This window comes from Montipora foliosa, chromosome 10 (genome assembly GCF_036669935.1).
Source record: "Montipora foliosa isolate CH-2021 chromosome 10, ASM3666993v2, whole genome shotgun sequence".
In the NCBI taxonomy this organism is placed as follows: Eukaryota; Metazoa; Cnidaria; class Anthozoa; order Scleractinia; family Acroporidae; genus Montipora; species Montipora foliosa.
Genome location: NC_090878.1, coordinates 28,791,085 through 28,806,491, shown reverse-complemented (window position 1 = coordinate 28,806,491; position 15,407 = coordinate 28,791,085). Strand labels below are relative to the sequence as shown.

The 15,407-nt window shown below is 39.6% G+C and overlaps 2 protein-coding genes across 2 annotated transcripts in view; one reads left to right on the top strand and one right to left on the bottom strand.

Moving 5' to 3' along the window:
- Positions 1-922: 922 nt before the first annotated feature.
- Positions 923-8,860, bottom strand: LOC137973268 (caspase activity and apoptosis inhibitor 1-like). The gene is made up of 5 exons (XM_068820043.1): positions 8,701-8,860; positions 6,767-6,983; positions 5,791-5,970; positions 2,287-2,419; positions 923-2,173 (listed from the first exon to the last, which is right to left on the bottom strand). Exons 1-5 carry the CDS (start codon positions 8,784-8,786, stop codon positions 2,016-2,018), a joined length of 774 nt encoding a protein of 257 aa, XP_068676144.1. The 5' UTR covers positions 8,787-8,860; the 3' UTR covers positions 923-2,015.
- Positions 8,797-15,407, top strand: part of LOC137973267 (metalloendopeptidase OMA1, mitochondrial-like) — a 23,778-nt gene continuing 17,167 nt past the window's right edge. Inside the window, exons 1-2 of the mRNA XM_068820042.1 lie at positions 8,797-9,226; positions 10,579-10,957. Of these exons, the coding sequence (XP_068676143.1) occupies positions 8,889-9,226; positions 10,579-10,957 (717 nt within the window). The 5' untranslated portion in view covers positions 8,797-8,888. The remainder of the gene's footprint in view (positions 9,227-10,578; positions 10,958-15,407) is intronic.

Sequence of the window (15,407 nt, the reverse complement as noted above, 5' to 3'; positions counted from 1 at the left end):
AAATTATTAGCTTCTGTACAGCAGAGAAGAGTGTTCATATCAGTATAGCCGTCTTCTCGTTTGTGTTTGCACTTTTCTGTTGGTTTACAAAATCGTCTATGGCCTTCCAGTTTTCGATGATCATCAAAAGTTTCTAGAGCTTCAGGATAATAAAATGTTCGTCTTAAGTCTTTATCCATCTTTGGAATCATCAAAAAATCAAACTTTTTAGCTTTTTCTGGTAGTTTTGCTGTGAAGAATGACAATAATCGCAATTTTTTCGCAGTTTTGGTTTCAAATAAAGTTGTTTGAAATTATGAATTTGTTGGCTTCGCTCCAAAACGAAAATACACGGCTTGGACCATTTCCAGGGAAACGGTCCGTACTGCAAAATCCCGACCGAGAAAGAACCAATCAGAGTGCTGGGATTTGCCCAAGACTGGCTTTGCCATATAATAATATATATGTATTTTTTTTCAAATTGTCAAAGACAAGACTAACGAGTACTTTTACCACCAATGGAGATCAGTATTGAATGTAATTTTTTGAAATTTATTTTGTACATATTTATTGCGACGTGAGCCACGTAAGGTGACAAAATCAATCCGAAATACCCGATAACATGTTATAAGTCTAAGAGCGACAGCGGCGGTTTATTCAATGCAAATATATTTTTATTCGACTGGCCAGCTGTTCTAGTATTCCTATGTAGCTTTTTGTAGCAAATGTCTTTCCAACTCGTTACTTCAAGCCGGAAATATAAAAAAAGGCGCGTAAAGCATCTAGGTAGACAGAGAGTCTTGAAAACTTAAGTAAAAAAATTGTAATACCGGTAATCAAAAAATGCAAACCCCTCAAATATTGGCATCAAAGTACCGGATATGGAATGGGAAACCACCAGACGAAACGTCCCTAAAATACCCAAAAAATGTTCATCTAGAGACATGGCAAAGTTTCGTGCTTTTAATATGTAAATAAACAATTTTGTTCAATAACCCACTCAACTATGCAAGTTGTTTTAGTTCTAATAATATACAGGTGTACAAAAAAGTCTCCATTCTGATTGGCCAAGAGAAATGCATCTTTCAGGTAACAAAGCGCAGAAAATTCTGGGCAAAAAGACGTAACATACCAAGCATTCTCATTGGTCAACGATAAAACCAACAGAGAGCCAATCAAATGCTAGCCCTGGATGGCGCAAATTTTTTCGAGGTTACGAGATAACCGTGTGTTGCTTCTAGTTAATTACGACAGGTTTTCTGGATAAATCATTTTCTGTATTGGTAACCATATGAGTTAGAGTGCAATTTGGAATAAATAAGAAGAAGTAAATTTTTGCCAAGACGCACAAAATTGCACCAGCCTGTAGGGCAAGTGAAATTTGTAGTCTGAAAAAAAATTCTGGTGCTTATTTACTCCAAATTGCACAAGAACAATCATGTAATTACTTTTTAATATACATGAAAAATTCGAGATGGCGGTGGTTAAGGTCGTTAAGCAGAAGCAACGCACGCGTATCACGCAATCACAGAAAAATTGCGCCGTGACTTGTGCCATCCAGGGCTCGCATTTTGATTGGGTCTCAATGCAACAACTTCACCTTTAATGCATTATTTCAACTTTCTGCACTCTGTTTGCGATTAATTGACGTGGTTTCAGCCTATCAACGAGCTGAATTTTTTTCGTGTATATTATTACATAAGTGTTCACATCCCTTTTCAAGTGCAATTTGGAAGAAATAAGCACCTGTACATTTCACTCAAAGACTACAAATTGCACTTGCCTTACGAGCTCGTGCAATTTTGTTCGTCTTTGAAAAAACCTGCTCGTTCTCATTTATTCCAAATTGCACTCGAAATATTGTAATATTACTACACAGCACTAACAAAATGTAAGAACAATAGCAACGCAAAACAATGTCTTTTGTGAGCTCTGTTTTTACTGCCAGATTGCATGTACTGTACACAACAAACAACGCCTTCGTTCCAGAGGGATCCCACAGAAACGACAGACTGAGGTAAAGCCTGTACGCCGCTTCAGGGTTGGTCAAGGTTCATCTGTCGTTCACGAGCACGCACCAGTGACTCCAGAGCACGTGCTCGAAATTCAAGTTCTTTCAAATCGGCTTCCACTGCAACACTGGTATCATCAGACTGCACATTAGATGGGGCTTCTCTGCTTAACACACTTGTTCCTGCAGATGAGAATATCACCGAGTTAGGTGCAAACACACAACCATGCATTCACTTTACCATTGATGGCGAGGATGGTGATATCCAATAAAGTTGTTTCAAGGTAAAATCTTACCTTCCACAAGTTTATCAATTTCATCTTGTTTTGGAATTGCAATTATTTCCTGGAAAGTAATAATGTCCCTCTCTTTCACCTCCTCTTCTTTGTTGTTTGTAATCATATTTTCTTTTGCGTCAAGAACTCTTCCCTAAAATAAAATTAAGTGTTACCAACCAGCCCTCTACGTTGGCCATCACTGCAAAAGAGCCTTTAGTGGTTTTTTTGTCCAATAGGGGCAAAAATAGTTCTCACTATAGACAACCGAAAAGACAATCCAACAAGGGACATGCATATCAAATTTTAAATATTTTATAATATTGCGTGTGTATTGTCCTTACCACTATCACGGACATTTCCTTCTAATACATTATAACTTATTCATAGCCTGCTTGCAGGCGGTAGATGTTGTTTTGGCCACGAAACACATACCAGACGCCATATTGGAAGAGCGTGGGATAGGTCTGGGCTGGGTTACAAAACAATGGGGTGGGGAGTGGGAAGAGCTCCACCAACATTCTCTGTAGACAGTCAGCTAACAGAAACCAGAGTTTTCTTTTGTTTAACCATGGGGAAATTAACAAACACAAGCATAGTTTACAACAGCGTCCAAGTAGCTGGAATCATTACAGGTGCAATCCACAACACCCGGAAAGGGATTCAGTGACTGCAGCATTAGATTTATGTCCTGTGAAAGTACATGTAAGAACGTAATTAATTCCAACTTGAAGGTTGATCACACACTTCAGTCTAGAACAACAAGGCCAATAAAAGACAGTTTAATACAATGATTCTTCTCTACTGGTATTCCTTTAGCCCTCTGTTTTACATACAAGCAGTCCAAGACTGTAATCTCTGGGGAGACCTACCAGTAAGGCATTTAAGTGCACATTTTGCTATAGGGAGGGAGAGAGTGTTCTATGATAGTCAACCAAAATTATTAAGGTTTTTAATCACATACCGGTATAAAAACTGTGACCTTGCCATGTACAGTACTGTGCAAAAAGAATGCAAACGAATTTCGTCGAATTTTGGTTATTGTTCTCTCAAAATTTCGCTGGAATTTTGGTGGGAAAGGTGTGATTTTTCGGCCTAAATTTCAAAGAAATTTCGCTGAGCCACACGAAAATTCGAACGCAGGACGAAAATTCGAAATCTAACAACGAAATTTCGGTTGGAGTTCGTACGTACTGAAACGAAAATTCGCAAATCTAACAACAGAATTTCGGTTGGAGCTCGTACGTACTGAAACGAAAATTCGCAAATCTAACAACGAAATTTCGGTTGGAGCCCCTTACCCTTTTTATATACCATCTTTGACAGAAGAGGTACCCCTTCGTAAACCTTCCATTGAGAAATTAATAGTACTCCTTTCACAAACCTACTTAAGAACACTGCATCCCCTTTCTAGCACTTAGAATGAAGTTAATGAAAGATGTTACCCCTTATGAATACTGATTTAAGAAACTGATTTCGATTTTTTATTTTTATTTTTTTTTAGATGGTAGGGGAGGACGAGGAGTCAATCAAAACCAGTGTTAATTATTCAGCTCACGTCGAGGCGGGAGACCAAGGACGCGCATTTCAAAATATTTGATCCCAAGCGAGGTCAAAGCGGACATCTTCAAGGGGAATTAGCATTGATCTGTACTTTTGGCCAGTAACATTTGACATTAATACATGATATGTTTCATGTTTCTGTTGTTGTTGTTCAAGCAATATCTCACTACATTCAGAAAGTTTAATATGATTATGATTGATTGACGATTGTAAAGCGATCAATATTATTTCGATTACACTTACCTTTAAGAACAGTAACTAGACAACAACTACCCAAAAGGTCAGTGGCGCGTTGGAGGAGGGATTAGTGTTCCGCTTAACGTCACATTTAAAGCCATCAAAACTCAAGCGACTGAAATCAAGCGTACCTAAACTAAGCAAGGCATTCAAGTTGTACTAAAAGAGGATGTCAACAAGATGAAGTAAATAATAAAGACAAAAGCGTGACGCGTTGACTGAAGTCCACCAAGCACGCGGATAGACTGTAATACGAACCCAACGAGTTTAACTTTTCACTGCTCTAACTGGCCCGTCTTGTGAATAAATCGCTAAAACAGCGATTTTCATGTACCATTCAATAAATTAAAACAGTGCAGTCATTATTAAAGGTACAGTGTACGTGTGTTCGAAATATTATAATGAAAGGCCCTTTTAAATACCTACATGTAAATGACAGATTTCCCTACCCTTTCATACACCTGTATACTTCGACTCATGAAATCCCTACTCCTTCATTTACCTGAAGGGTGCAACAAGGTACCCCTTTCGGGCAGAGATTCCGTGGGGAGGCTCTACACATGAAAACCTCCGAGCGGTTTGCATGTGTAGGTCAGTTGGAAAAGGGCTTTACTAATGTCTGTGAATGACTTTGCAAAGTAGGCAGTTTCCTTATCTTGCGTTTCGGTAAAATGAAATCTTTAGAGGGAATAAAACACTCTGAACAGGATTTTAAAAATACTGATTTAAGAATATTCTTTTGGGAGAGTGGGGGGGAGACACTTTGCAAGGCTGTCGTTGTGGGTGGGAGTTACAACAACTAATCTACTGTGTACCAAAAAAGCTTTGTACAGTCATGTAAATGTTCTGGCCACTATTGGAGTTAAGATAAAAGGAAAGCAGCCAGTTCTTTTCCACTTTTTACATTTTAAATAAATAAAATACACATTTCATTGACCACTCCCCATAGGGGCTTTTCAGGGCCAATGAAAGTACATTCAACAACACCTGTTAAGAATCCCAACTGGCCAGAGGCAAACCAGTTAGCTATCTACAACTGCATGAAGGGGGTAGTTTCTAAAGAAACTGTGGTGCTGCGTCGGTGGGGAAGTAGTATACAAAAATCAACGGAGTTGATAATGTAAATTGGCCACCGTACAGAAATTCTGAAGAATTTTGAATTTAGAATTTCTGTATGGTGGCCACTTTACATTATCATCTCCGTTGATAAAACCAAATTTTTGTATTTGCAAGTGCAGTTGAGAAGTTGAACCAGGGACTACTAGGAACAAATTCTACCAGTGGCCAGGACATGTCTTGAACCCGGGATCCCCGGATCTCAAGGCAAGCGTCCTAATCACTGCGCTGCACTGCACTGCACTGTTTATTACATGTATCAAGGTTCTTCCTAGTTTTCAGCGCAACAGGTATGGCACCTTTTCAAACCAGTAAAGCAATTGGTTAATGTTGGACATTCTGCAAAGGATAAGCGACTTCTGAGCGTTTGCAGGCGGTAATAAGTGCTCTTACAAGCGGTAACTTTTACCAGTTACCGCCTGATAAGGAGAACCCTGTGCATGTGTTAGTCTTGGTCAAACCAGACGTGTAGTAAAGGTGGCTAACCATGACGACTTTATTTAAACCACTGCTAGCAATTGAAAGCTAAGTTCGTCTTCTGGGTCCTACAAAAAAGCCTTTTGACTAATTAATGTACACGACATTACAAAAAATAATTATTACAATCACCTGGTTATGTCTCATTTGCCCTTCCATGGTTTCTTTTTCTTGAGAGATTTCTGGTTCATTATCAGTGTCATCTTCAAAGGAAACCATTTGCTTGCCTTCAATAATACTTTCAATTTGCTTCTTTGACAACGTCTGAAGTTGTTCAAAACAACGTGTTTTTACTTCTGTAAAGCTGAGCTCCTAAAATGTAACCATGGGAAAACACAACTAACCATCAATGTACAGTAAATATCTCTAACCTAAGTATATTTTAAGTTCTATCTCGCTATTTGCCACTTATGTCCAGAAATGTAAATACTTTAGATGCATCCCCAATTTTGACATCCAACAAGAAGTGTCCTTTAAGTGCCTTAAGTAAAGTGAATTGTCTTTATTTCGAGACACGAGTCATGTTGAAGTTGGGAGAAGATCTGATTCAGTAGGGACATTTCATAACATTTATTGAAATCCATGAGAATCTAATTAAGGGCATTTCTGGACAATTTCTGGGCAATATATCCTCCGAACTGCTTTCCCAGCAGCTTTCTACCATCATTCCAAATGACAATGAGTTGCCTTTCACAAACAACAGTGTTTCTTGGGCAATAATTATACAAATTGACACCTACAGTACAGTGTACCTTGACAAACAAACAGTCGATAACTCATTTCTGGATTCATTTTCTCACACGTACATGTCATGTTACACTCATGAAAACAATAGCTTATGTAACCTTTACCTTGAATTAAAAAAACCATTGAACATCATGAATTATTGTTAATGTTTGATTTATTGCTTTCCACAAAATTACAAGGGGGGTGGGGGCAACATTCTGTGATACGATGACAGGCAGAAAACAATGGGTTTGGATGTCGATCAATAATATTAGTATGATAGATAATTACTCCAGCTCATAGCATCATAGCATATAATGCAGCTAGCCTCAGTAATTATCTACAGTGCATGTATATCAACTATCGCTGAATTGAACCATACCTTGAGAGCATCTGGCATCATTCCCTTCACTTCTTTCTTGGGAATAATTGTAAAGAGTTGTACTTGAAGTTCTTCTCTATCATGGAGATAAGCAGACAGATGTTTCACACTGCTGGCCTTGCAGTCCTTTTTCCTCTTAATTCTGGTTTTAACTCCATCACTATCAACATCTTGTGACGAGCTGGGAGACTTGGGCTGATTTCTTTTCTTCTCACTCCTATAATGTATACATGAACACTGTGTTTGAATAAAATGGCCAGTACATTTTTGTCTTTAGTTCATAGAATTTCAAGGTTTAGTTTCCAGGAATTCCACAGTCCATATATCCCATTACAGCTGTACCCCCCAAACCCTAGAGTATTACTGGTACTTCAAGCTGATTCATCTCTCATTGAGAGACCAGTATACTATTAGAGTTCTGACACCATCAGTAGTTTTAGACATTTAACCCTTTAATGCCTAAACCGGACTAAATCGACCAGACAATTTTACTCGTCAATGGGGAACTCCCAGGAGTCCACGGGTTAAACTCAGCCAGAGGTTTCCCCTAGACATGAAACAACATTTTTGTACAATAATTAGGGCTAGGACACACTTTTGGTGTTGTTTATTTATCTTCAGCACAGTGACATGTACACTGATCTGTGACCTGTGTTTTAGACCCACCACAATCATCAGTGGACTTCCAGACCCACCCACCACTACAAGATGCGCATGAGAAACAGAATCACATTTGGGATTACAATCCCTCCTCTTTGCACAAACTGTTTTTTTTTTTAGCCACAGAGTTTCTGAGCACTGAATGTCAACCTTCATCCCACATTTAAGCTTAGTTCCTGCTAGTATTCTCGGTTTTCATGTGACGTCACAGCTGCTGTGTTGATCTCCTCAAACAAAAAAACGGTAGATATGTTGGTGTCCCAATTCTCCAGGAATTGAACTTTATCATTATACAAACATTTTCTTTTGTTTTTGTTAAAAAACATGGCTGTTGATCATGTGAGTGAGGGTTTGCCTAAGACCTGGAATCCGGAATCCAGAATAAAAAAATCTGGAATCTGATATAAGAACTTCAACCAAAGGCTTACGGTAACTGCGAAACGAAACAAAAACAAAACAAAAGACAGAAAGAATCCTAAATCCTTCTCAATTGCTGGCCCAGTCTTATGGAACTCTCTGCCAGCTGAGATAAGAAGCATCAAGTCTCTCGACATCTTTAAGAAAGCGGTAAAAACAATGCTGTACCGGGAAGCCTATACTATCTGAGTTTTTGAACTAATTTAACAGTACCACACATTTAAAACTTACATTGGCGAATATGTATATTTTAAATTATTATTTTTTACTGTTTCAATTTATTAATTATATTATTTCATTTTTATATCTATTTGAAACATTGTAAAGTGCATCGAGGTCTAGGTTGCGCTCTATAAATATGTTTTTATTATTATTATTATTATTATTATTAACGCTAACCTTTGGCCTAATTAGGCCTAAACAAACCGTTTACCAATGCTAGCATTAGGCCTAAAAACGTTTGTTTAGGCCTAATTACGCCTAAGGTTAGCTTTAATGAAAATTAGTGTAAGCCTTTGGTTGAAGTTCTTATATTGGATTCCGGATTTTTTATTCCGGATTCCGGATTGCGAATTCCGGATTCCAGATTTTAGGCAAAACCAAGAATTATGTGTGAATCCAGTTGACACATCTCGAGCTCATCAGTTGAACCGTTTTCAATTTTTTAAACAAACATCTGGGCCGCCGGGCTGGCCGTGGTAAAATGCCCGATAGATAAAGTGTAAATAAACACGCTTCTGATAGACATTATTAATGTTATTTCCGAAAATCTGGGGAAAATTTCCGCCAGTCGGGTGTTTAGCAAATAGATTTTTCAGTTGACGGGTAGAAACTTCAGCTCAACTAAACGTATTAACCTGTGTTTTTTCTTCCTCTTTTTTTCTTTCTTCTTTTTTTCGGTTATTTGTGTTGATGAATCAGGTGAAACGGCTCTTTTGTCCATGCACTAAGAGAAAATGAAACACGAACTCCACACGAAGTAACAGACTTGCTTCGTCTCTGCCCGGGTAACCGCGCCTTATAACATGCGAGACTCGCGATAGCAATGAACACATTTTTCCGAACCATAACCTGGTCTTCGAGGCCCTTTTCGCGTCTTGTAAAGATTGCTAATCTATCCTACCTCATCAGTGAGAATCAAGCTTCCCTCTTTCGGTGCCATCGACAAGCAAAAATCAGCATAGCGCGCTGGAGTTTGAAATATGGTGTCCAAGATCACTTCCGCTCTCTGTGTTGGACGAGAACATGTGCTGGTCCACTCATTTCAGTCAGGGGATTTCGCCTGAGTCAACCACGATTTGCCGGGCCACTCGCAATTTTTCTTGTGAAGTTAGCCGGTCCGTTTTCAAAAGTGGTCAAGTTAGCTGCTGTTGTTGGTGGAAGGTATTGGTACACTTGTCTCTCACACCCCGGGGCATGACGGGCAAAGAGGCGGGTCTAGAACACAGGTCATATATCCTCAGTCCATAGGTCCTAGAAGTCCGTGAACCAGGCAAAAAGTTTCCCTTAGACCTGAAACAACATTTTTGTGTCTAGAGTGATTAGGGTCAGGAGACACTTTCGGTGTTGTTCATTTAACTGTAGCATATGACATGCATTTAGGCTGACCTGTGACCCTTGAGGTTTTAGATCCGCTGCCAGAGGGCAACTTAAAGAAAAGAAAGGAGAAGTGGGAAACATTAACTTGACGCATTGATACGTGGGAGTGAGACAGACGATTTTACTCATCAACGGTGGGAGGGGGGGAGGTGTCCTAGGGTGTTTGCATCCTGGTTCCCAGGGTCTCCATTGTCAAAGAGACCCTGGGGACGAGGCTGGGGTGTTTGAGGTGTCAGTGGGTTAATGAAATAGGCCACTTCGGAAATACCATAATACTCTTTGTTTGTGCCCCCAAATTTTGCATAAGCATTGTTTTTGTTTTCTCTTGGGACCATTGTAAGTCCCAAGAGAAACTGGAAACAATGCTTATGCAAAATTTGGGGGGACAGAAAGAGATTATTATGGTGTTTTCCGAAGTGGCCTATTGTTTTAAAAGATTCTTGACAGATCATGTCTGAGACACACCTATGAATACAGGGGTTTCATAATGCTGAAATTTTAAGTTAACTAGTGAGCCTTTGACGTCACTTGTCCCTTGATCCAACCCTCTGAGGTCTAATCAGTCAGTATTGAACCTGAGTAATGGTAGACTGTGAGATCCAAAACTTACATGTAGACTCAAAGAAAATGGTCTTTGGATAAAAATCAAAGCTCAAAATTTTGGTAGTCAGGTGTTGAGCAAACACACTTTGAAAATATGAAGAAAAAAAGGAAGTGATTTTTTTTTATCACAGGGGTAGTTTAAAAACTCCCAATGTGAGTACCACAAATTTCTCATAATTTTATGGAATGTAGGAGACAGTGTGGCCCGGTTGTTAGGGTGCTTGCCTGGACGTGGAGATACAGAGAGGGTGGGTTCAAGACCCGCTCTAACCAGTTGTTGAATTGATCCTGGTGGTGCCTGGTTTAACGTTTCAGCTGTGCTTGTAAATAGCCAACTGGTTTGCCCTCTGACCGGTTGGAAGTCTTATCAGTTGTTGCTTTGTGGATTCATTGGCCCTGATAAGTCCCTATGGGGAACGGTCAATGAAGTATGAGTATTAAACACTGACAAATTCTATGTTGTAATATTAGTTCTTTGCTAGCTTAATTGTTCTAGTTTTCTCAATTTTCTTTGTTTCCCACTTGTATTTTAGGTATTTTCGCAAGAGTTGGAGAAATTTGTCAAAACACCATCGCCTCAATTTGTCTAAGGGACTTACAATAGTAATTGGAGGTTTTGGTGGATTTTCTCTGGGATTTTATTTCTTCCACTTGGAAGAAACTCCAGTCACTAACAGGACACGTTTCATGCCAATATCTCAGAAGCAGATGGAAGAACTGGCAGCTAGGGAACACAAAAATTTGTTAGAAGAATTTGCAAATTGTATGTTACCAACATATCATCCTGATCATTTGAGGGTTTTTGCTGTAGCCAAGAGGTTGGTCATGGCTAATGAAAGCAAGGAAATGGAGAATTTGTCTTGGCAAGTCAATGTTGTAGACAGGGAGGAAATTAATGCATTTGTTTTACCTGTAAGTTTTTTTTAAGAAAAAACAAACACTTCAAAGCTGTAAGAAAATTATTTATAGTTTCCTTACTGCTGTGAAGTGTTTTAAAATTAATTATGCAATGGTGATCATGAAGCATTGTTATAATAATAATAATAATAATAATAATAATAATAATAATAATAATAATAATAATAATAATAATAATAATAATAATAGTAATAAGAATAAAAAGTAACAACACTATCCGACGTTTCGGAGTCAGAGATGACCCCATTATCAAGGGGTCATGTCTGACTCCGAAACGTCGGATAGTGTTGTTACTTTTTATTCTTAATACGTTTTCTAAACCGATCCTTCTTAAAATTATAGTAATAATAATAATAATAATCAGTCTCAAGGTTATTTAGCTGAGAACTAGTGCTCTACTAATTCGTGAGACCACAAATCAGGTAAAATCAGAACAAACCAAATCTAATGTTGGTTTTTGAAAAACCTCTCAGAGCAGAGTAGAGAACCAACAAACCCACATATGGCATCAAATCCAGGAATCGATCCTGCACTGCATTGATGGTAGGTGAGTGCTTTCACCACTGCATCAGAATAATAAATTATTAATGAATATGAATTAATATTAACTAAATAGTTAATTGATATTTGAAATATTAATTAATACTCAAGTCATTTCTTCTGTGTATGGACAGAATGAATGACTTGAGTGACTCATGCCCCAGGTGCATGGTTTTCACCCACCTGACGCATAAAAAGAACATTGGCAAAGACTGTGACAGTAGAGAACATCATCATCATCATCATCATCATCATCATAATAACAATAATAATAATAATAATAATAATAGCACTTGACTGTCTGTGGATAGAACATCCTGAGAGCAGATGGTATTCAAACTCTGAAGGTGTAAACACTGCTTTGCCTAAACCCCAGACCTGGGGCTTAGAGACTACAGTAGCTACAGTTACTGTAGTTCATTGTAAGGGTCTTCTGGAGGATTAGGGTGGACCCATTGACTAGGGATGCATGCATTCCTCCAGCACATCTGGAATCCCAAGATCTTTCAAAAACCCCTCCAACCAACCAGACACCACACCCAAAAGCCTGTTGATCTCCAACACCAACATCTTATCCTTCACAAGATTATGCATCATCCCTTGCACAGCCTTCTCCTCTCTATTCACTTTCCCGCTACCCTGAGCCTTAAAATCAGGAACTTCAACTCACTCCTCCCTATCAAAGACTTCTCTCATCTCCTGAAATACTCCATCTCCTCGCTACTCTAAGACCATCATCACTGGAAAAAGTAACCAACTTCTGTACACTTCGACATCTCCATCGATGCCACACTTCTTTTCCTTACCATCCTGTCCTCCAGCCCTCACCTTTCCTTCAAAACCAAAATAATCCATCCTTTCCGCAACCACTTTGACCCATCTGTCGATACCCTTGACCACCATGTCTTCCTTCTCTCCAACTGCACCTTCAGTAACTCCGAAATCTTCTTCACTCACAGACTCATCTCCTTCATCCACAACTTTCTGACTCTGTAACTACATCATCTTCACCAGAATCACACTCCTACCCACTTGCAGCATCAAATCCCATGAACTCTTCCTCATCATCACTTTCTCCGAACAACTCATTCCAATTGGCTTCGCTGATCACCATCTCTTGTGCTGCACTCGCTAGTACCATATTTTCGTGTTCCACAGTTGAAAACATGTTTACTTCTTGCTTCTCCAAGTGATGACTGTACCACTGATCTGAAATATGTAACCCAATGTTGACTTGCGATCGTCCATGATTCCAACCCCATCAGAGTCCAAGTAACCAATACAGTCCTTGGATTCACATTTTCTGTCAGAGGAGACCCAAATGCAACGACCCTCTCAGGTAGCGCATGATATGTTAAACAACAATCTAGTGTTGCTTTGAAGGCTTTGCACAACTCTTGGCCACGTTGTTCACAGCATAAGTAATGTCTGGTCTGGTCATAACTGAGAGGTACAGCAGACTGCCAACTGCTAACTGGTACAGTGCTCGAAATTAGCAGTCGTCTGGTCATTCCAGACAACCAGAAAGGTTACCAGGCGACTAGATTTTCGTAAAATGAAAAGATTGGTTGCCCGAAGAAAAGACAACGGACAACCCAGCCAAAAATAAAAAGTGAATTACCTATGCTTGTCGGTTTTCCATTGTCAATGTCCAATAGTAGTGTTAGAGTTAACAATAATGAAATTGCCGCAGTTAAAATTTTCCCGTGATTTGAATATCTGTGCCTTTTACAAAAAAATTGTCGGATAGCAAAATTCAATGTCACAAACATGTAGCTGGTAATGGATTTTGAAAATGCGACAAAAACCCCCAGACTTCCTCACAAAAAAACACAGGGACTGGTGCACACTTTGAACTATGGGTTACTCAAGCTTCAACGCAATGTGATTGCATCTCAACACATGTGCATTTTTAATCGTAGGGGATTTCCTAATGGGCAACCAAACATTTATCGGGGCAACCAAAATTTACGGGTTTAGGCGCCCAGCTTAATTTCGAGCACTGTTGGTATAGTGCTTGTTCAATGCTGCTTTCCTATTCCCCCGTTAAGTCTTGAGCTTACATCCACTGGACAAACTTCTGCAAGACCCTTTTGAGAGTAGGCTGGTTGGCCAATCCAGACTTGTCCAGATTCCATGTCCTGAATCACTTTAACACCGAGAATATGATGTACATGTATGTGTAGTTCACATGTCCTTGACTTCAAGTTTTCTTGACTTCAACCATCTGTTTATCACTTTTTGCTGCCAGCACATTATCATTCGCATGAAAAGCGATGGTATTTAAATTTCTCCTTCTCCAGCCACATAAATGCAAGGATCACTGGCTGACTGAACAAAGCTCATCTTCTTCAATCGTGTGTCTAGTTCAGTGTACTCTGTTCCAACATCTCCATGATTACTTCAGGCCATAGATGCTCTTCTTCAGCTTGCAGACCAAACCTTCATCTCCTTCAACCACAAAACCCTCTGTCTGCCTCATGTATACTTCTCCTTTCAGATCACCATTAAGGAAAGCAGTTGTAACGTCCATCTGATGTAATATCAGATCATTCTGTACAGCTACTGCTTTAACAGTTCTGACTGATTAAAGTCTCACAACCGGAAGGAAGGTTTCGTCGTAATCAACACCAAACTTTGTATCTGTGAACAAAACAATCAGCATTTGTCTTGGCTTTGAAATCCCTCTTCACTTGCTCCCAACTGCTTTCCGCTCCTTGGGCATTTCCACTGGATCCCATTTATCATTTGAGTTCGTGGGCAACGAAACTAGTCAAAGTGAAGCGTAAGGTTCAACTGCCACAAAGAATGCCGTGCCAAAATCCCAAAAACTAAATCTTCTTGGCTGTTAAGTTTGAAATAGTTGCTTGCAAGATTCAAACAGTTTTCAGTACAAGTTTATGCAACAGAAATGACATGAAAAACTCGCTAGATGATGTTTTGTCGAAATTTTAAATTTAGCGGGCTATACAGCGGGCCGTACTGTAGAATACGGCCCGCTAATTTAGCCAATTACAGCGCGTGTACTATCTGAGAGATATAATAAAATTTCTTTCTGCATCCCAGCGACCCATTTGTCCTTGTCTGGACTTGCCAGCGCTTCTTTAACTGTTCGTGGCTCAGTTGGTTCGCAGCTTGAGATAGTAGTACCTCACTCGCAAAAGTAGTCACCTGGCGTTCTGTCTCTTCCAGACCTCCGAAGCACAGGCTCAGCGTTCGTCATCAGACTTTGCTTCAGGTACCACAGGACCCCAACAATCAAATCCAATGTGCTGCATTTCATACTTTTCTTCTTTTCCTCCAGCTGCCTTGTCTATCCTCCACCTGAATTCATCAAACAAGATATCAAGACTGTACATGATTCTCTTGCATTTCAGATCATACAACCGGTATCCCTTCCTCTCAGCACCATAGCCTAGAAGCACACACTATCTGGATTTCGCATCGAGTTTCTGTCACTCATCCTTGGGTAGGTGTGCATAGGCAGTACATTCAAACATACGCAGGTGCTCAACACTAGGTTTCTCTCTGGTCCAAGCTTGATAAGGTGTCATTCCCTCAACTACTTTTGTGGGTAACGCAAGTAGACAGCTGTGGATAAGGCTTCAGCCCAAAATCAATGAGTTAGCTTGCATCAATCAACATGGATTGTACGCTTTCAGTCATCCTCTCAGCTACAACATTCCGCTCTGGTGTTTTAGGGACAGTCAGTTCATGTAGAACGTCGTCCTTCTTCAGGAATTCTTTAAACTGCGCTGGGACATACTCGCCATCATTATCAGAGCGCAATCTCTTCAACTTTCGACCAATAGACTTTTCCGTCTGAGCTTTCTATTTCAGAAAACATGATGGGAAAACGTCACTCTTTTGTTAGCCTGCGAACGCAGACGTATCACAGGCGGTC